The sequence below is a fragment of the Chionomys nivalis genome, chromosome 25 (genome assembly GCF_950005125.1).
Source record: "Chionomys nivalis chromosome 25, mChiNiv1.1, whole genome shotgun sequence".
Classification (NCBI taxonomy): Eukaryota; Metazoa; Chordata; class Mammalia; order Rodentia; family Cricetidae; genus Chionomys; species Chionomys nivalis.
The window spans coordinates 28,560,234-28,580,319 of record NC_080110.1 but is presented as its reverse complement, the minus strand read 5'-3'; the positions used below and the strand labels follow the sequence as shown (position 1 = coordinate 28,580,319).

Here is a 20,086-nt window from a genome sequence, read left to right as displayed (position 1 = left end):
GAAGTGTAAGATGAAATAAACCCTTGCCTCCCCTAGTCGTTTTTGGTAGTAACGCTTACAGCACCCAAAAAGAAACTAGGCTACACTGCGTCTCATTATTTAGCCCAGATGGTTCTCGAACACACAATCTTGCCTCAGTTTCCAGTGTGTAGGAATTTTAGGCATGATTCATGCCTGTCTCTGGATCATTTTTTTTTTATAAATTGTACTAATCTACCAAACTCCACTTTTCTTTATTCCCCCAGTTCCCTCCAACCAGTTGTCCCTGATTAACTGCCTTTTCCCCCTTTTCTTTCCTTCCTTCCTTCATCCCTTCTTCCCTCTCTTCCTTCCTCTCTTCCTCCCTCCTCTCCAGTGGGTAAAGGGGAGTTTGCCTTTACTGACCACTCTTTAAAGCGTTACTACCCTAACCAGCAGCGGGGTACTAATGGAGTTGGTTGGTGTCCCTTCTGTTGGTCTTAGAGGCCTTCTTTCTCCAGCTGCCAGGTGTTCTGCTTTTTGTGGGGCTTCCTGAAACAGGAGTCTTTCTTGGGATTTCTCTGCAATTTAGCAGTCTTGCTATTTTCTTTCCCCCCAGTGGAGACTCGTTCTGGGGCTCTATATAAGCCTCAGGTCGCCATACACCGAGTTTTTCCTATCTGTAGAGGACTTGAGGGTGTGAGTGCGGTCGGGAGGCGTCTGCTCTGCTGGGGCAATGTGGGTTGTGTGGATTCTAGCCCGCAGCATGGTCCTGAGTTTGGGAGTCCCCGGCGGATCAGACCCGAGTTCGTGCCATGGCCCTGTGGGGCCCTCTCGGGCCGCCAGGCTGCAGCGGCGAGCACGGCGCAGCCGGCGATGGAGCAGAGGAACCCGCGCTTGGCGGAGGAGCCTGGGCCGCCCCGCTCGCCCTGGCGCGGGCGGAGGGAGCGAGGCCTGGGCAGCCGGTGCGGAGAGCGCCCTGAGGCCCGGCCCAGGCTCGCCGCCAGGGAGCGCTGCGGCCTCCCGCTCGCCCGCCCCCCGGTAGGCGGGGCCGCCCTCTCCCCGCAGCCGCCGCCGCAGCCGCCGCCTGGGCCGCCCCGTGTCCCCGGTGGAGCCGCCGCCGCCGCCGCTGCCGCCGCCGCCGCCGCTGCGAGCTCGATGCGGACGGAGCCTGGGCCGGGCCATGGGGATCCTCAGCATCACGGACCAGGTCAGCCCTCCTGCCCTTCCCCACGTCCTCCTTCCAGGGCCCGGCGCCGCCGCCACGCGAGCCTGGGGATGTGCGGCCTAGGCTGGGCCCGAGCCCGGGGTTTCCCGCGGCTCCCGCCGCGCCCCACGCCGTGCTGCCGTCCGCGGAGCCGGTGTCCTTGGGGGCCTGGCGACCGGTGGAGGCACCGCCGGAATCTGCTGCAGCCAGGACCCCTGTAGCGGAGCCCCTCCAGCGACGCCCCCCTCCAACCTGTGTGCTCCCCCACCTCCCGGTTCCGCTCTGGCTCTGGCCCGCTCCCTGAAAGCTGGTTCTCCCTGCAGCCGCCCCTGGTCCAGGCCATCTTTAGCCGAGATGTGGAGGAAGTGCGTTCCCTCCTCTCGCAGAAGGAGAACATCAATGTGCTGGTGAGTTGGGGAGGATGGCAGCCGGAATCCGGGCTCTGGTGTTCGGGACCCCTCCCCACAAGTGGGGCGGCTCCGTTTCTCCTCTGCTGTGATGAAACTGCAGCTCTTTCTACTTCGAAATGAGAGCCTGCTCCGCATTTAAGGGTTGGTCAGGCATGGAGCACCGACCAACGGGTTCTGGGGATACCCAGAGAACGATGTTCTCCTCTCGACCATCGGGGTCTGCAGCGCCCCCACCCCTCCTGGAAAAAGGAGTAGGTTTCTCAGTCGGTGTCCCTGACTCCACCCTCCCAGGATGCTGCCTTTTGAATCCCCGTATAGGGATTTGAGACCCTGCAGAACCTAGAGGAAGGGATTTGTAGGGAAGGGCTTGGAGTTCTCATACTTGAGCCAGGGTCCAGAATAATTTCTCTCTGCAGCTGCCTCTCTTTCTGCCTTTCCAGGACCAAGAGAGGCGAACCCCATTGCATGCTGCTGCCTACGTAGGCGATGTCCCCATCCTCCAGTTGCTACTAATGTCAGGTGAAAGTGGGGAGCAGGAAGGTGTGGCACCTAGGGAGGGGAGAAGACTCTTCATACCCACGGGTTGATTGCGGGTGCCTGGTCCAGGAATGTGCCTTTCTGTCCATTGAGGTTCCCATTCCCCCAACCCCTCAATCCCAACAAAATAGGAAACTGTGTCCACACAGGTGCTAATGTCAACGCTAAGGACACACTGTGGCTGACCCCTCTTCATCGTGCCGCTGCTTCCCGAAATGAGGTATGGACCCTACCTCAGTTCACCTTTCCACAAAGGATGGGTTGAAGGGCTAGAGAAACTCAGCTCTCTGCCCTGTGGACTATTCTGCCCCATGCAGGGAGGAGACCAGGCTCTGGCCCCTCCTTCCTGCCCCTAGAACTGGCTGGTAAGGGGGGCTGAGTGCTGCCAGCTGATGTGACGTCAGGGAGAGCTTAACACTGGGCTGGCAGACTGCGGGGGCCCTGCTGCCAGGCCTGAGTGAGTCATCCCTCCCCAGGGGGCCACCTTAAGTCTGGTCCCCCTCTGGGCACTAAGATTTCTCTAGTTGTCATGGGGTGGCAAGTAGTGATGCGTCCTTGCCCCTCACACAACATGGAGGCCGACTGCATAAGGGGCCAAACTCGTTTGTGGAGTCCCGTGCCATGGTGTCATCAACCTTGAAAAGAGGGAAAGACCTCTTCCTGGATCCTCCATCACTTCCTTAGCTCCAGCTGCTAGGCGGGGAAAAGCTTGAGGTCAGGTAGAATGATGTGTGCAGTGTCTAAGGGGGGCATTTTGGGCAGGAGTTGGGAGAGGATCCAGTATGTTTGTTGGGGTAATAGATTCGATTTTGGTGCCCAAGGAAGGGCTGTGGGGAGGGTGTTTTTGCCACTAATGTAGTGTGAGCGTTTGGTTTTCCTGCAGGTAGGCTTGGGGTGTATGGGCTCACCTAGGGAGGGGGGTACGTGTGAGTGAAGATGTTTAGGCGCTGGATAGAGGATGATCGGAGGGTGGCTTGGGGAAGAAGGATCTGTTTCTCTCTGCAAAGATGTTTAAGCTGAGATCAGGTTAGAGAACGGTGTAGAGGAAAAGAAGAGGAAGAGGCTACCCTGGGAAGGAGCGCGGCCAACCCTCCTGCTTCCTCCCTCTTGTTTTACTTCCTGCTCTCCTTTTATCTTCTCTTGTCCCTTGCTCCTCCACAGAAGGTGCTGGGACTGCTGCTGGCACACTCAGCTGATGTGAATGCCCGGGACAAGCTGTGGCAGACACCACTGCATGTGGCTGCTGCCAACCGGGCCACCAAGTGTGCTGAGGCTCTGGCACCCCTGTTGAGCAGCCTCAATGTGGCTGACAGGAGCGGGCGCAGTGCTCTGCACCATGCAGTACACAGTGGGCATCTCGAGGTGAGGACCATGCTGGTCTGGGCAGTCTCCCCTTCCCCACCCACTTACTCTTCACGTGTTTCCGGACTGGGGCAGGAGTAGCTCAGAGAGTTAAACGAACATCTGGGCTCAAGCAGCAAATGAATGATTGTATTAGATTGAGGGTTTTGTGGGATTTTGTTTTGTCTGTTCGAGACAGGGTTTCTCTATGTCACAGCTCTACTGTCCTGGAACTCTCTTTGTAGACCAGGCTGGCCTCAAATTCACAGACATCCACCTGTCTCTGCCTCCCGAGTGCTGGGATTAAAGGCGTGTGCTATGCCCGACTGTTTTGTGTGTTTTTGAGACAGGGTCTTACTACGTATGCTTGGCTAGCCTGGAACTTGTTGTGTAGTTTAGACCAGGCTTGAATTTGAACTCACCTATGTCTCCCTTCCTCTGCCTTCTGAGTGCTGGAATTAAAAACATGCACTACCATCACCAGTTTGCACTGAGTTTTTATTTATTTTTATTTATTTATTTATTCATTTTCTTGTTTTTTTTTTTTTTTTTTAGTTTTTTGAGACAGGGTTTCTCTGTAGCTTTGGTGCCTGTCCCGGAACTAGCTCTTGTAGACCAGGCTGGCCTCGAACTCAGAGATCCGCCTGCCTCTGCCTCCCAAGTGCTGGGATTAAAGGCGTGCGCCACCACCGCCCGGCTTATTTTCTTGGTTTTTCGAGATTGGGTTTCTCTGTGGCTTTGGAGCCTGTCCTGGAACTAGCTCTGTAGACCAGGCTGGTCTCGAACTCACAGAGATCCGCCTGCCTCTGCCTCCCGAGTGCTGGGATTAAAGGCGTGCGCTACCATCACCCGGCTCTGAGTTTTTTATTAAACGACTGTGTTACATGCTCAGTAAGGGCTGTGTCACTGAGCTGCACTCCGAACCCACAGATTGAAATTCTTTTGCTTTCTGCTGTTTTCGTTGGTAGGTGAGTGTCAACTACTCAACCATAGCTACATCCCTCTTTTTAGCTATTATTTTGAGACAGCCTTGAACTGTGACAGTTTTCCTGCCTGAGCACTAGTTAAGTTACTGCAGGCATGTGCCACAATACTTATCCTGAAGTTCGACTTGGACTTCAGGAGGACTTTTTTTTTTTTTTTTTTTTGGTTTTTCGAGACAGGGTTTCTCTGTGGCTTTGGAGCCTGTCCTGGAACTAGCTCTGTAGACCAGGCTGGTCTCGAACTCACAGAGATCCGCCTGCCCCTGCCTCCCGAGTGTTGGGATCTCCCGGCTTCAGGAGGACTTTTTGAGATTCCATGGAAATTTTTATTTGTATTTTATTTTGGTTTTTTTTTTTTTTTTTTTTTTTTTGAGACATGGTTTCCTTAAGTAGAGCTGGAACTTAACTCTGAGACCAAGCTGACCTCAAACTCCGAGATTGCCTGTCTTTACCTCTGGAGTGCTGGAGTTAAAGGCGTGGGGCACTGGAAATTTTTTTATGTATGTGTCTTTTTTTATGATGAGAAAGTCCATGTTGTCCAGCACATTTGCAGAGACCCGTCAGATTCTGAGAGCCGGCAGAGCACCCAAGAGAGCCTTCGTTTCTGCTACCCAGTGGCATCTTGTGGTGCCTCATCCCAGATTGTTTTGCTCAGGAACAGAGGCACTAGCTGCTACCCAGGCACTGTAAACACGAAGCGAAAAGATGCCAGGCTGCCATCTATTTTTCAGGAGATCAGCAGGCTCTGCCCTTGGGTAGGTTGAGGGCATGAACCTGTCTGTGTCTTTTTTATCCTCATATAGACGGTTAACCTGCTCCTCAATAAGGGAGCCAGCCTGAATGTCTGTGATAAAAAGGAGCGGCAGCCGCTGCACTGGGCAGCTTTCCTAGGTGAGAGACACCATAGGGAAAGGGACAGGGATAGGAAGTTAGTCTATGGAGGGGAGGAGCCTGGAGCCTTTGGGAGGAGGAGCTTGGGGTCTTTGGGGGAGGAGCTTGGGGCCTTTGGGGAGGAGCTTGGGGCCTTTGGGTTCACCCTATGCCAACTTTTTTTTTCCCTCCTTTCCCTAGGGCATTTGGAGGTCCTGAAACTGCTGGTGGCACGTGGAGCAGACCTCAGCTGTAAGGACCGAAAGGGCTACGGGCTGCTCCACACAGCTGCGGCCAGCGGCCAGATTGAAGTGGTGAAGTACTTGCTCCGGATGGGGGCTGAGGTCAGAGCAGTAAACGCTGTGTCTCGGTGTTCAGGACAGGGAATTGGAAGTCAGAATTTGTTGTAGAGATGGGCGGTTCTGGGGCTATTGGTGTGGTTTCTGAAGGTTGGAAGGGCACGGTGGAAGGGCCTGAAGAAGGCTCATGTTATGTAATGGCATTATTCTTTTGGAGCAGAAACCCGAAGGGACTGACGTGGTGGGATTTCTAGGACTCTTAGGCTAATTGGCTGCTTCCAGCCTTGTTTCAACTGATAACCCATACCCTCCCCTGGAAACCCAGATTGATGAGCCCAACGCCTTTGGAAACACAGCTTTGCACATCGCTTGCTACCTGGGCCAGGATGCTGTGGCCATTGAGCTGGTGAACGCCGGAGCCAACGTCAACCAGCCGAACGACAAGGGTTTCACACCGCTGCATGTGGCTGCTGTCTCCACCAATGGCGCCCTCTGCTTGGAGCTGTTGGTTAATAACGGGGCTGATGTCAACTACCAGGTACCTAAGAGGAGGAGACATATATTAATAGCTCCACGTAGCTCTCCTGGGGCAATTACCCACTGGTCTCCTGGGTGGTTAGGTCTTATCAGGGCCTTGAGACTGTGGTTGGGCAACCATGTCACATTTCCATCCTGGTCGATGTGCTCTTCAAAGAGGACACAGGGCAGTTTCTGCTCTACGTTTAACAAACACCAACATGTCTCCACAGAGCAAAGAAGGAAAAAGTCCTCTGCACATGGCTGCTATCCATGGCCGTTTCACACGCTCCCAGATCCTCATTCAGAATGGTAGGGCTCAGACTTTGTGCTCTCTTCCTCCAGGGGACCTAGAACCCCCTGCTTCCTTCCACCCCATCTTCCACTCAAGATAGGTGTTTGGAACTCTACCTTTTCCCAGTCTGAGGCTTAAAAAAAAAAAAAAAAAAAAAAAAGCATGGAGAATGCCTAGTTCAGTCCAACCTATAATAAAGAGCCCTCGAGTGCTCCCTGCCTGGTGTGAGTAGACCTGAGCCTGAGGTGTGCCTGGGTTGTGTGTCCTGGCCTCAGGTAGCGAGATCGACTGTGCTGACAAATTTGGGAACACACCACTACATGTGGCCGCTCGCTACGGACACGAGCTGCTCATCAGCACTCTGATGACCAATGGCGCGGACACCGCCCGGTGAGTTGCGGCCGCAGCGGGACTGTGCGTGCGGTTCACATCAAACACAGAGGCCCTAAGATGCTGTCAGAGGGAAGTTTGGGGACCCTCTTCCCCTGACTCCTAGGGTGGCAGTGAGAGACCACAGAAAGGAGCTCTATAACTGGTCCTTCCTTGGCCCCAGCGCTGAGCCCCTCAACCTCTTCCCAGGCGCGGTATCCACGACATGTTTCCCCTGCACTTAGCTGTTCTCTTTGGATTCTCTGACTGTTGCCGGAAGCTTCTTTCCTCAGGTATGTGCTGACTGGCGGGGGTGGGGCAGAGGAGGCTGAGGCTCCTGGATGCATATGTGGCTGGTGTGCTCCTCCAGGTCAGCTGTACAGCATCGTGTCTTCACTCAGCAATGAGCATGTGCTCTCTGCTGGGTTTGACATCAACACACCTGACAGCCTTGGCCGCACCTGTCTTCATGCTGCTGCTTCTGGAGGGTGAGTCCTTTCCTTCCAGGCCTTGTGAGCTGGGCATGGGTCCCCACTGTCTGCCCGACTCTTACCTTGAACAGTAAATGTAGTTCCGATAGAGATGGTCTGTTTTTGCGTTCTCAGCTTCTCCTTGGGTTGGTGGCCCAGCTTCAAGGCTCTCAGTCTTATGCCTGGTCTTCTTTTAGGAATGTTGAATGTCTTAATTTGCTTTTGAGCAGTGGGGCAGACCTGAGAAGGAGAGACAAGTTTGGAAGGCAAGTTCATATGCAGGGCGCCCAGGGCTGGCCATGGAGGGAGGAGGAGGAGCGTGTTACTGTGTACTCTTTTACTACACGTCTGGGCCTGCTCTATCTGTCCCTGAGTCTCTCACTCATACTGTAACATGCTCCCCAGGACCCCATTGCACTATGCAGCTGCCAACGGGAGCTATCAGTGCGCAGTGACACTGGTGACCGCCGGGGCGGGCGTCAACGAGGCTGACTGTAAAGGCTGTTCTCCTCTTCACTACGCTGCTGCTTCTGACACCTACCGGAGGTTAGGCTCCTACCTGCTTCTTTGTAAACCCTTTGTCTCCCCTAGATCTCCTAACCGTTTTCTTCTGTTATGCCAGAGCGGAACCCCACACTGCTTCCAGCCACGATGCTGAAGAGGATGAGCTACTGAAGGAATCCCGCAGGAAGGAGGCCTTCTTGTAAGTACGGAGGACACTGGCGTGGGCCTTCCCTGCAGTGCCACCTGCCCTTTATCCTCCCGCCCATTTTGAGTCTTCATTGCTGTGGCCACCGCCAGTGCTGCCTTGTCAGTTAGCTAGCAGTGTGGGGTGATAGGGCCCTGCCTGTGGTGAAAAAAGATGACAGATAGCCCCTGTCCTGAGGGAGAGGCTTAAAAGTGCCCCTTAGAAAGCTGGGAAAACTACATACATGAGACTTCTTAACCGAATGTTCATTCTTCGTGTTCCAGGTGTGGCTCTAGGTACTGGAGTGCTGGGGATGGATCCTGGGATGATCTTTGTTCATTCTGGGCAGGCAGTATGCTGCTGGGCCACCTCCTAGCTGGTACTAAAGGATGAAAGATGGACCTTTATTCCCAGCACTCGGGAAGCAGAGGTTGAGGCCAGCCTGGTCTATATTGTGAGTTACAGGTCAGCCAGGGCTACACAGTCAGACCTCTCTCAGACAAAACAGGACAGTTGAGTTACTCCACGGCTGTGTGGGGGTAGAGTACAATGTTAAAACAGTTCCCAACATCAAAACAATGTGACGACCAAAAATTTCTTCAGTACTGTTAGGAAAAATCTATGTGTCGGCACGAAGAAATCCAATCAGACCAGATTAAAACAGATCAAGTGCCCGGCTTTATTAGATGGCACACTTGGGTGGCCGGGAGAGCACGGCAAGGAAAAGAAAGAAAATGCACACAGGCACACAAACCCAAAACCAAGTGTTCTTTTTTTTTTTTTTTTTTTTTTTTTCGAGACAGGGTTTCTCTGTGGCTTTGGAGCCTGTCCTGGAACTAGCTCTGTAGACCAGGCTGGTCTCGAACTCACAGAGATCCGCCTGCCTCTGCCTCCCAAGTGCTGGGATTAAAGGCGTGCGCCACCACCGCCCGGCTTTTTTTTTTTTTTTTTTTTTAAAACCAAGTGTTCTTTGCAGCGCAAGTCTAAATAGCCTGGGGGAGTGGTCCCGACCCTCCCCGGGGAGGGGTCAGCGCTTGGCAAGCTGGGAGTTGGAGTCCAAGCCAGGGCAACTCCCAGGCCAGGGGCTTCCAGTCATCCCAGACTTCTTGGATATAGGGGTGTTAGAGGGCTGGGGTGATGCCCCCAGCTTTACATTCCAGACTCTTGGATATAGGGGTGTGATAAGGAGCTGAGGTGATATTTATGACCAAACATCCCAGAATGGATGCCAGGGACTGGGGTGACGCTTCCAATCAAGGACTGTTTGCCTAGAGGGCAAAATTAGTTGAAAACTAGTGACATAAATGAATAGGAGAAATTGTTTTTCCATAAGCCTCATTAAAAAGTCTGAAACAGCTGGGGGGGGGGGCGCACACCTTTAATCCCAGCACTCAAGAGGCAGAGGCAGGCAGATCTCTGTGTGTTCAAGACCAGCCTGGTCTACAGAGCTAGTTCCAGGACAGCTAGAAACACAGAGAAACCCTGTCTCAGAAAAAACTAAAAGAAAAAACCATAGGTAAAGAGCTTTCGTATCACTGATGTAAGAAGTTGGCCATGGGAGACTGAGTGTGAGGTGTATGGAAGCTCATTGTCCTCGTGATTTGTCTGCAAGTCTTAGAATTCAGAAATTGAGTTTGAACAGAGCTGGTCATTATGGTACCCACCTTTGATCCTAGTATTTGGGAGGCAGAGGCAGATCTCTGTTCAAGGCCAGCCTGGTCTATATGGATGCTTCCATGACAGCCAAGGCTACTAAATGAGGCCCTGACTTTAAAAGCAGAAAACGTAGGGCATGGTGTCACAGGCCTTTAATTCTAGTGCTCAGGAGATACAGTAGGAAGGTCAGGAACTTAAGGTCATTTGCTACAGTGTGAGTTTACAGCCTGCTTAGGCTACAGGGGCTCAAAAAGCAAACAAGAAAACCAGGCCTGGTGGCGCACACCCTTAATCCTGGCATTTAGGAAGCAGAAACAGATGGATCTCTGAGTTTGAGACCAGCCTAGTCTACAGAGTGAGTTCAATGGCTACACAGAAAGACCTGGGGCGGGGATGTTGAAGGGGTCAGAGCCTCAGCTCTGCGACTTTGGAGGGTATTTTTCCCCCTCTGCTTAGGTTTTCTCAGCTCCAGTAGGGATGAAAATATCTAGCTCTGAGCATGATTGCAACAGTTAAATGGATAGGCAGAGATGCTTACTACACGGTATCTGACACAGAGTAATTGCTAAATGCCATTACTGTTACAACTCTGACTAAGGGAAGCGAAGAGCACCAAGGGAACCCTGAGAAGGGAACAAACGGGTATTTTGGAAGACCCCAGACAGCAGAGCAAGGCAGTCTGAGTTTTCAGTGAGTTGGACTTTAGCCATTTGGGGAGGAGCAGGTTTGGAGGCAGGAATGAGCATACCCACCTCTACCAGCAGGCTATTAGCCAACCATGTGCCCGTGTTCTCTGGAAGAGGGTACAGAGGAAAGGACAGTGTTGGAGCTGGTAGCCCAGGTGTAGGGTTGAAGACGAGGTGGGCAGGATTTAGAGAACTTGCTCAGAACAGAACTTGGCCTGCGGGATTCCCTTGCCCCTGCTCCCTGCCCCCCCCCCCCCTCAGCTGCACCTTTGCTGGGCTGGGCCTATCCCTGCCTGACAATCTATCCCTGGCTTCCCAGCTGTCTGGAGTTCTTATTGGATAATGGTGCAGACCCCTCCCTGCGGGACAGGCAGGGCTACACAGCTGTGCACTATGCAGCCGCCTATGGCAACAGACAGAACCTCGAACTGGTACGTACGAGAACCTGGCCTGGGGGAGGGGGCAGGAGCAGGGCTGTAGTCTGCCTTCAGGTTCGTGGTCGCAAAGCCAGGGGCAGTTGAGTTGGGAGATTAAGGGGTTCCTGTAAGTGGCAGGGGGGCCCACATCTTGGATGTTCCAGAACCTCAGCATGTATTTTCCTGCTCATTGCAGCTCTTAGAAATGTCCTTTAACTGCCTGGAGGATGTGGAGAGCACCATTCCTGTCAGCCCTTTGCACTTAGCTGTGAGTCCATGTCTTCTTGTGCCTTCTTGTTCTGACCCGACCATTCGCAGGTGTCAAGAATAACTTGAAGTTTTTTACTTAGTATGATTGTGTGTGTGAATGATGATGACGTGTGCATGGACATGTGTGTACCATGGTGTGCCTGTGAAGCTCTCCTACCTGTGTTTGGGCTCCAGGGCTGCAGCTCAGGTTCTCAGGCTTGTACAGCACCTTTCCCCGCTGAGCCCCCGCCAGGCTTGTGTCTGCATTCTCACTGGGATGCGGCAGGCGGCTTGTCTGGAAAGAGTGCACGGACTGTGTGTACTTGGAGCTCCCCTGAGTCCCAGAGCAGAGTAGGAAGAGGACGGTCATCAGCTGACTGTCGGTTGCCCACAGGCCTACAACGGTCACTGTGAAGCCCTGAAGACTCTGGCGGAAACGCTGGTGAATCTGGATGTCAGGGACCACAAGGGCCGGACCGCGCTCTTCCTGGCCACGGAGCGAGGCTCTACGGAGTGTGTGGAGGTGCTTACGGCCCACGGTGCCTCTGCCCTCATCAAGGAGCGTAAACGCAAGTGGACACCCCTGCATGCTGCTGGTTAGTGGCCCCCTGAATAGTAGGGCTGGGAAGTGCTCTAGGGCAAGGAGGACGGAAACTCCAAGTCTTGATTCATGGCTTCCTACCTGAAGCTTTCTCCTTGCCCTAGGCCATTGCAGGACTTCAGTCCTTGAGCCCTTCTTCCCTCCCGACACTGTCCTGACAGAGGCCCCCTTCTCTTTCAGCTGCCTCTGGCCACACTGACTCCCTGCACTTGCTGATTGACAGTGGGGAGCGAGCTGACATCACAGATGTCATGGATGCCTATGGACAGTGAGTGTGGGCCAGGGGTGTGTGTTCCCCTTTGCCAGACCCTTGTCCTTTCTCCCTCACCTCTCTCCTGCCTGCTCTGTAGAACCCCACTGATGCTGGCCATTATGAATGGTCACGTGGACTGTGTACATCTGCTGCTAGAGAAAGGATCCACGGCTGATGCTGCTGACCTCCGGGGCCGCACCGCCCTCCACCGTGGGGTGAGTGGGCTGCTGGGATAAGGTTGCTTACCTACAGGCTCCGGGTGGGAGCACAGGACCCCCGGCAGCAGGGCATCAGTGTCAGTAATTAGAATAGGATTCTGCCTCTGAGTCTTCCCGGGCCTGTCTGCTCTGAGTGCCCCTCCGCTCTGGTGACATTGTCTGTCATCATGCTCAGCCATTGCCCACCCAGACTGTGCTTGCTGCCCTTCTCGCCTTTGCTGCTGTCCTTTCAGGGAGGGGTTGGGTTGTTTTGTTTTTTTAATAGATAGGATCTCGCTATGGAGCCTGGCAGGCTCCGAATTAATGTGTAGGCCAAGCTGTCCTTAACTCGGAGATCTGCCTGCCTCTGGTCTCCAAGTGCTGGGTGTGTACCACCGCGCCCAGCAGCTCTTTTGATTTTGAGGGGTCTCACTCTGTCACCAGGCTGGTTCTCCACTGTTGGGCTCCAGGGATCCTCCAGCCTCAGCCTCCTGAGTAACTAAGACTCCAGGTGTGCCTGGCTTTCAGAACCACAGAATCCTTTGGGCCTCAGTCTCCTCACCCTCTGCTTGGTCTTTTGTTCCGAGAGTTTCAGGATTGACTCTGGCCACTCTGCCTATGAGGAAAGTAGCTGCTGCCCCTAACACTAGAATTATCGTGGAAAGGACGGATTCCTGGAAATAGTTCTTGCTGCTGGGCCAGCCCCCAGCAACTAGCAACTGGAAAAAGAGTGGCTTCTCACCACTTGACCTCTGTGTGCCCTGCAGGCAGTGACTGGCTGTGAGGATTGCCTGGCTGCCCTGCTGGACCATGATGCATTTGTGCTGTGCCGAGACTTTAAGGGCCGCACCCCTATTCACCTGGCCTCAGCCTGTGGCCATACTGCAGTGCTGCGGACTCTGCTGCAGGCTGCCCTTTCCACAGACCCCCTCGATGCTGGTGTCGATTACAGTGGATACTCGCCCATGCACTGGGCCTCCTACACTGGTACGAGTGGGGCCTTTGGCAGGCACAGGGATTTATGTAGTCGGAAGGGGATCTGGAAGTAGATTGGAGGGCCAGAGGTAGGACAGGACAGATGGAGGATTTTGCTTTTTCTCACCCTTACTGTGCTTTCTTCTTTGTGCCAGGACATGAAGATTGTCTGGAGTTGTTACTTGAACACAGCCCGTTCTCATACTTGGAGGGAAACCCCTTCACTCCTTTGCACTGTGCAGTGTATGTGCATCAACCTTCTCCGGGGGGACCCGGGCTCAGGCAGGGAGTCCTCTAGTTCACTGCTTCTGATGATCCCTCCTCCCCTCTCCAGAATTAATAACCAGGACAGCACCACAGAGATGCTGCTGGGAGCTCTGGGTGCCAAGATTGTGAACAGCCGAGACGCCAAAGGACGGTGAGTGACAGGAATCCTCTGGTTTCTGCACCTGCAGAAGAGTGTTCCCTATTTCACTCTACTCTGCCTCCCCTCCAGGACCCCCCTTCACGCCGCTGCCTTTGCGGATAATGTCTCTGGGCTCCAGATGCTGTTGCAACATCAAGCAGAAGTGAATGCCACTGACCACACTGGCCGCACTGCGCTAATGACGGCAGCCGAGAACGGACAGACTGCTGCTGTGGGTGTGTAGGGGCCACTGTGACAGGATGCTGATGGGGTGGGCCAGCCCATCCTGGAGGGCATATGGGGACCTGAGGTTCATAATACAAGAGGATGTCACCGGGCACTGGTGGCGCACACCTTTAATCCTAGCACTTGGGAGGCAGAGGCAGGTGGATCACTGTGAGTTTGAGACCAACCTGGTCTACAAAAGCTAGTTCCAGGACAGGCTCCAAAGCTACAGAGAAACCCTGTCTTGAAAAACAAAACAAAACAAAAAACCCAAAGGGGTGTCCCACCTCCTGTGGACAGAGGGTGAGTGGTTTGGCTACTGCTCTGGGGAAGGCATCAGTCTGTCCTGTTCCCTTTGTAGAATTTCTGCTGTATCGCGGGAAGGCAGACCTGACTGTGCTGGACGAGAACAAGAACACTGCCCTGCACCTGGCTTGTAGCAAGGTACTGCCCAGAGCAGGCTCGGGAAAGTGGCTCAGGGTTGTGGGATAGACTGCTCCTGCCCTGTGGTCTGTTAGGGTTCTACTCCACAAGTGTCCACTTTCTGTCCTCTTCCTCAGGGCCATGAGAAATGTGCCCTCATGATCCTGGCAGAAACCCAAGACCTTGGCCTTATCAATGCTACCAACAGTGCGCTGCAGATGTGAGTGCCCGGGGAAAGGGGCTCCTGGCTGGGGGAGGCAGGTGGGTGAAGAAAGCAACCTATACTCCAGGGGCTCCCTGGAGCTCACAGTATTTGTTCAGTGTCCTTGTCACCCACCGTGGGGTGGCAAGACAGCCTGGCATCCTACTCAGTGTCCCCTTCTCTGTTGTCTTCTAAGGCCACTCCACATTGCTGCCCGGAATGGACTTGCTTCTGTGGTGCAGGCCCTGCTGAGTCGTGGGGCCACAGTGCTGGCTGTGGATGAAGAAGGTGGGTGGGATCCAGAGCCCTCTGCCTCTCCTGGGTTTGGGGTCAGGGGCCTTCTTCAGGAGGTGACTTCTTCACCTTGCCATAAGTGAGATTTTCTTCCCGGGGGACCTCTTGAGATCAGGGCCCAATACCAGTGTTCTAAGTCTCACAGGGGATCTGGTGGAATGAGGTGGATCTGGCAGGGTCAGGAAGGCCTCCCACACCCCAGTCTGCTGTCTGTGTGCTTGCTGCCCTTTACCCTGCAGTCAGAGTTTGCCGTGGGCCTCCCTAGGCCCTTGCCACCTGGATTTCTTTTTTTTTTTTTTTTTTAAATATTTATTTATTATGTATACAATCTTCTGTCTGTGTGTATGCCTGAAGGCCAGAAGAGGGCGCCAGACCTCTTTACAGATGGTTGTGAGCCACCATGTGGTTGCTGGGAATTGAACTCAGGACCTTTGGAAGAGCAGGCAATGCTCTTAACCGCTGAGCCATCTCTCCAGCCCCTGCCACCTGGATTTCTGACTACGGTGGGCACCTGCCCCTCTTGGTACCCCTCCAGTGCCCAGAGTACTCAGTCCTTCCCGTTGGCCCGCAGGTCACACCCCAGCACTGGCCTGCGCCCCAAACAAGGATGTGGCGGACTGCCTGGCCTTGATCCTCTCCACCATGAAGCCTTTCCCACCCAAGGACGCCGTCAGTCCTTTCAGCTTCAGCCTGCTCAAGAACTGCGGCATCGCAGCCGCCAAGACGGTGGGTGGCTGTGGCGCCCTGCCTCATGGGGCCTCCTGTCCCTACAGCCAGGAGCGGCATGGCGCCATTGGGTTAGATGGCTGCTACTCCGAGTAGCCCCTCCAGTGTCCCTCTCCCTGCCGGCGGCTGATACCTTATTCTATTTATTAGAGGAAGTCTAAACATTTGGGCACTTTAAAGGAGAACACGACTGGGCGGTGGGGTGGGGGAGGAAGCACTGGGGAGCAGCTGCTTACCCCTTTGCCACACCATCCTGGCCTGGCAGAGGTCTGGGACCCACAGGGAGCACCCCAGGCTCTTGGTACCCCCAGGGCACCCCCTTCTGCCAAGTGTCCCAAAATGATTGCTAAATGCCTGGCTCCTCTCCTTGACTCCATCTCTCAGTTTCCCCTGTTTGCTGCCAGCTCCCCCAACTCTCCCTCTGACTGTCCTCTCTGTCCCCCCTTCCCCTGCTGCCAGGCAGATTCCCCCTTTTCTTCCATACCCATCACTGCCTTCCTGCTTGGCCCCTCCATCCCTGCAGCAGTGAGAAGCCTTAATTTCTGGTACTGTGTGAGCACTCTGGGGGTGTCCCCCTCCCCCTTCAGGGGCAGCTAGAGGATGAGGGGGGAGGGTATTTAGCACTGGGGCCTAGAGCTTCCCCCCCATATCCTATCATCCCTAAAATTCAAATGCAGACACTTGAAGCAGCAACTACTGAACCTGGCCCTCATCCCACATTCTCCCCTGGCTCCTCATGTGCAAACCAAGGGCTGCTTCTGCCCCCACAGCCTGCTCCCTCCCCTACTTCTAGCCTGGCCTCCAACCACGCACTTTAACCTTGCTTCTTTCTTTTAACTTCTTTTCGGGGAGGGGAGCCTGTGGCCATTCCCTCCTTGGCTCTCTTCTCCCTGAATTCTGAGGCTTGTCATGAATTTTTAAGTAAGCATTTTATTCTTTAGGGGAAGAAACAAATTAATATCCTGCCCATTTCAAAAGTACAGCCCTAGTGTGTCCTGTGTTTCAGGCATGTGTTTGCATGTGAGTGGAGGTAGGGACCATTTCTTCCTCCTGTGTCCCCCAGTCCTGGAGTTCCTCCATGCCCCTGTCTGTCTCCACCTTCTGTCATGTCCGAGAGTACCCACTGCCCCAGTCGTTCCTGATATGAAGCCAAAGATGGTGGGAAGGACAGGGGCAGTGTAGGGCCTGCTTGTTAGGGAACCAGGCCTCCTCCAGTGAGGAGAAGCACTGGTCAAGGGAGCAACAGATGGACCTTGAGGCTCAGTCCCTGCCTTCCTAGCGTGGGGAGAGATGGGGTTGAGTAGGCGCTGCACGGATACGATTCCTAGAATGTACCTGAGAAGCCAAACTGGGCTGGAACGAGAAGGGGCGGTGCTCTCTTTAAATGTAGCATTGCGTCTGGCCCTGGTCCCTTCAGATGCCCGTCCATGCATCTCCTTGGTGAGCCTCTGCACAGTCGGACCCAGTCCCGTAACCCAGTGTCCCTTCCTCACACGCAATACCTCAGCCAGGGGCCAAGACACAGAACTTGAATAGAGCTCCTGCCCCTCTCCCCCACCGTGCATCCTTGCCCAGTTTGGCTGCCATCAGTATTGCCCCCTGAGAACTGAGAACTGGATGGGCTTCGTTTACACAGTCCAGGGGTCTCTCCCAGGGACCCCTCCACCTCCTTCCCTACCCCACTCGCTCTACTCACATTCTTACCCGTTTCTCAGTTGTGTCCCTTGAATGTCTTGCCACCCTTGCCGAGGGTGAGCTGATGGGAGAGGGGCTGTCCCAGGGAGCCCTTCCCCCCACAGACACCCTGCACCATACCTCACGCTGGTTCCCAGAAGCCTGGGGTGTTCGACTTTCCTTTCTGTGGTCCCTGTTTATCTCTCTGTGTCTTGCTACCCCACCTCAGATCCTAAACCATTTCAAGGCTTCCGCGTGACCATATTGGTGAGAAGGATTGTTTGTGCAGCTTTTAGTTTTTATTTTTGTTTTCAAAGCCAAAGGGCCTTGCAATGCCCCTCTTGCCCACGTCCCTTCATGCCCTCTCCTTCCCTAGACGACAATCAATGTGACCTCTCTTAAGGGCTGCCGCCCCCACTCCCACCCTGCTGGTTCTGCATAGCTTGCCCCTAACTTCAATTCTCTTCCCTAAAACCTTCCCATTTCACCCCCTCCCTCTCATCTTGGTGCTGGGAATTAGGTGGTGCGGGCGTGGGGAGCAGGGAAATGGTTCCCCTGGGGATGACTTGGGGCATCAGTCGTGTTCTCCTTTCACTGCTTGACGATGACAGAAGGAACCTGACTGAGCATTTGTCAGGAGCCCCATTGTTTGGTTTTGCTAGATGAGATTTCTGGTGGCTGTCTGTTCCCTGCTGTCCTGAGCACAGTGTCAGCAGTGCTGGGAATATGACAGGGAGCCCTCTGTCCCTCATGTGGTGTGAGGGGGCCTGGAGGGCCAGCAGCCTCCTCTCCTTATGCCAAAGGAAATCCCGCACCCCCTGGGCTCCCCGCCGCTGTCTCTGAAGCATTCTGACCATCCTCATGGCCACTGCATATTTATTGTCATGTTAAGATTTTGTTTTAAACCTCTTTGACTTAAACGGGTGTGGAGAAGTAAAACAGGCAGAATGCCCCCCAATCTTAAGGGGGTCGGGTGGGGAGGGAATATCCCCTTCCCGCTCCTTTTCCCCTCCCCTCCCCCACCGCAGCTCTAAAGCACTTGCATCGAGTAATAAGCACTTTTGTGAAAAGACCCATTTTACGTGAGACCCGGGGCAGCCCGAGGTCCCAGCACAGGAGCCGAGCGGGGCTACATAGGAGACAGGGAAACAGACGCGTGAGTCGGGGCGACATGAGAAGAGCCAGTTTTTAGTTTCCGATTTTAGGGGGATGTTTCTGATTGGGCGGTGGCTTTTGTAGGGTTGTGTACCATCCTTCAGAAAAAACAAATGGCACAAACTGTGGGTCCTGGGATGGACCACAGACCCAGGTCACTGCCACTGTCCAACTGAGACTCTAAGATTGGTGGGCCACCTCCCCCACCCCATGGCCCCCTGAGCCATAGGACTGCTGAGAACCACTGAATGTACAGCCCAGGTTGGGGTGGGGAGTAGCCCTTGGGGGAGGGGGCTTCTCCTTTTGTTTGGTGCTGTGGGGGGTGGGAGACATGAGACTGAGGGACTGCCACCCCATGTAGACATGTGTTCCTTGGGGTGGAGGGGCTGAGGAGGGCCGCCTCCCTCTCTGACCCCAGCCATGGCCCCTCTTCCTTCCTCACCCTGTCCGTGTTGACTGTAAGTCCAGCTCACCTTTGCCTTCAATATGTAACCAAAGGAAAACAATACCGCTTCCACCGCTGTCCGCCAGCCGAGCTCCTCCTCCTCCCGGACCAGAGGGGAGAAGAGGCTGGGGATGGGGGTGGTTCTACAACTGTACCCCCAAAACCCTCTCTGTGGTCTTGGAAGGGGTCCCGAGAGGTGGGGTGGGGCCAGGTTGGCAGGCTGGGAGTGCGCACACTGTGTATCTTATGCACACGAGCGTTTCTTTGCTGAAATGACTCCTGTAACTATGCTCCGCGGGGAGGCCCCTTCCTCCTCTTCCTCCTTCCCATTCAGCTGTTTCTCACCCTCTACCACACCCAGTACTCATTCCCTGCCCCCCTCCCACCGCAAAGGAAAATAGCCTTACAGACCCTAGCCCTGCTCCCGGGGCAAGCCAGTATGGCCATCTCTCCTGCCAAGTCTGAACCCTGCCTTTGGGGAGGGGCAGGGAGCAATGCAGCCTCTTCCTTCTGTGTGGCTCCAACCCTCTGGGCCTGCACCCAGCCTGGGCGAGGACAGAGGAAGGAGTCTTTGAGGACCAGCCCAGTGGCCGGGGAGGAGGGAGGTAGAGAAGAAGGGTTTGACTTGGGGCTTCTCCTCCCAACCCAGCCCTGTAGAGAAGCGACCAAATTCCCAGAGATGGGAGGGGTTGGGGTGGGGAGGGTCTGCTCTTTGAATTACTTGAAGGTACTGACTCTGAGGCTGCTGTTGCCCACGTAGGTGTGAGGGGGACACTGTCACTGCATTTGGGAGGGCAGAGGATGGCGGGTGACGAGGGGACCCACCCTGGGCCCTCTTGTTCCCACCTCGCTCTGGGCGCCCCTCCAGTTGCACTAAAGTAGCTGTTGTGCCAGTCTAACCCATGCCAGGGTGGGGCCTCTGCTTCCAGTCCTTCCTCCCGCCTCTGCTCCCATCCTGGACAATCTCGTTCACTCGTATTCCTGGATAGCTCAGCTGTGTGTGTGAGTGTGTGTGTGTTTCGGGGGTGGGTGGGTTTGGCTGGAGTGGGTCTGGCAGGGGTTTGGGAAGGGCTAGGGAAAAGACGGAGGGTGGTATCTCCTACCCCCTTCCCCAACTCCAAGCCACAGAAGCCTGGGAGGGAGGGTGCCTACTCTCGCTGCCGTGTGTCTTGCAGATGTGCCAAAATAGGGGTGGGTGGGAGGGGAGGGTGCCTGGCAGAGCAGCCCCAGGGTGGCTCTCTCAAAGCAATACAGTTCCCCTGCTGGGGAACAGCAAGACAGGGGAGAGGGTTGGGTGGGGACCTGGGGTTCCCCATGTACAGCTGTGTATATTCAGGGGTGTTCTCTGTCTGGTACCCACTGTGGGCAACTATGTGTGTGTGAACCTCCCCTTCCCCATGCCCTGCATGACCTGTGATGCTGCAGACACCACCATCCTGTGTGCAGGTGTGTTGGGGGGCACGGAGGGGCATGTTCCATGTCCTGTCGCACCCTCCACCCTGTGACCCATGTACTCGGTTGTAGGAAGTAAAGAGAACTGAGCACAATTCACTGGATTCT

At 54.6% G+C, this 20,086-nt stretch overlaps 1 protein-coding gene across 1 annotated transcript; it reads left to right on the top strand.

Annotated features, from left to right (window-relative positions):
* The first annotated feature begins 1,017 nt into the window (after positions 1 to 1,017).
* Positions 1,018 to 19,702, top strand: Ankrd52 (ankyrin repeat domain 52). Its single transcript, XM_057757529.1, has 28 exons — positions 1,018 to 1,168; positions 1,489 to 1,572; positions 2,016 to 2,094; positions 2,262 to 2,332; positions 3,274 to 3,474; positions 5,240 to 5,327; positions 5,508 to 5,650; positions 5,931 to 6,143; positions 6,355 to 6,433; positions 6,692 to 6,806; positions 6,996 to 7,078; positions 7,156 to 7,273; positions 7,453 to 7,521; positions 7,661 to 7,801; positions 7,878 to 7,958; positions 10,605 to 10,716; positions 10,898 to 10,969; positions 11,345 to 11,546; positions 11,732 to 11,819; positions 11,902 to 12,019; positions 12,769 to 12,988; positions 13,132 to 13,219; positions 13,311 to 13,394; positions 13,473 to 13,618; positions 13,969 to 14,051; positions 14,168 to 14,250; positions 14,429 to 14,520; positions 15,098 to 19,702. The coding sequence occupies exons 1-28, from the start codon at positions 1,142 to 1,144 to the stop codon at positions 15,346 to 15,348; spliced, it is 3,231 nt and encodes a 1,076-aa protein (XP_057613512.1). The 5' UTR covers positions 1,018 to 1,141; the 3' UTR covers positions 15,349 to 19,702.
* The last annotated feature ends 384 nt before the right edge of the window (positions 19,703 to 20,086 follow it).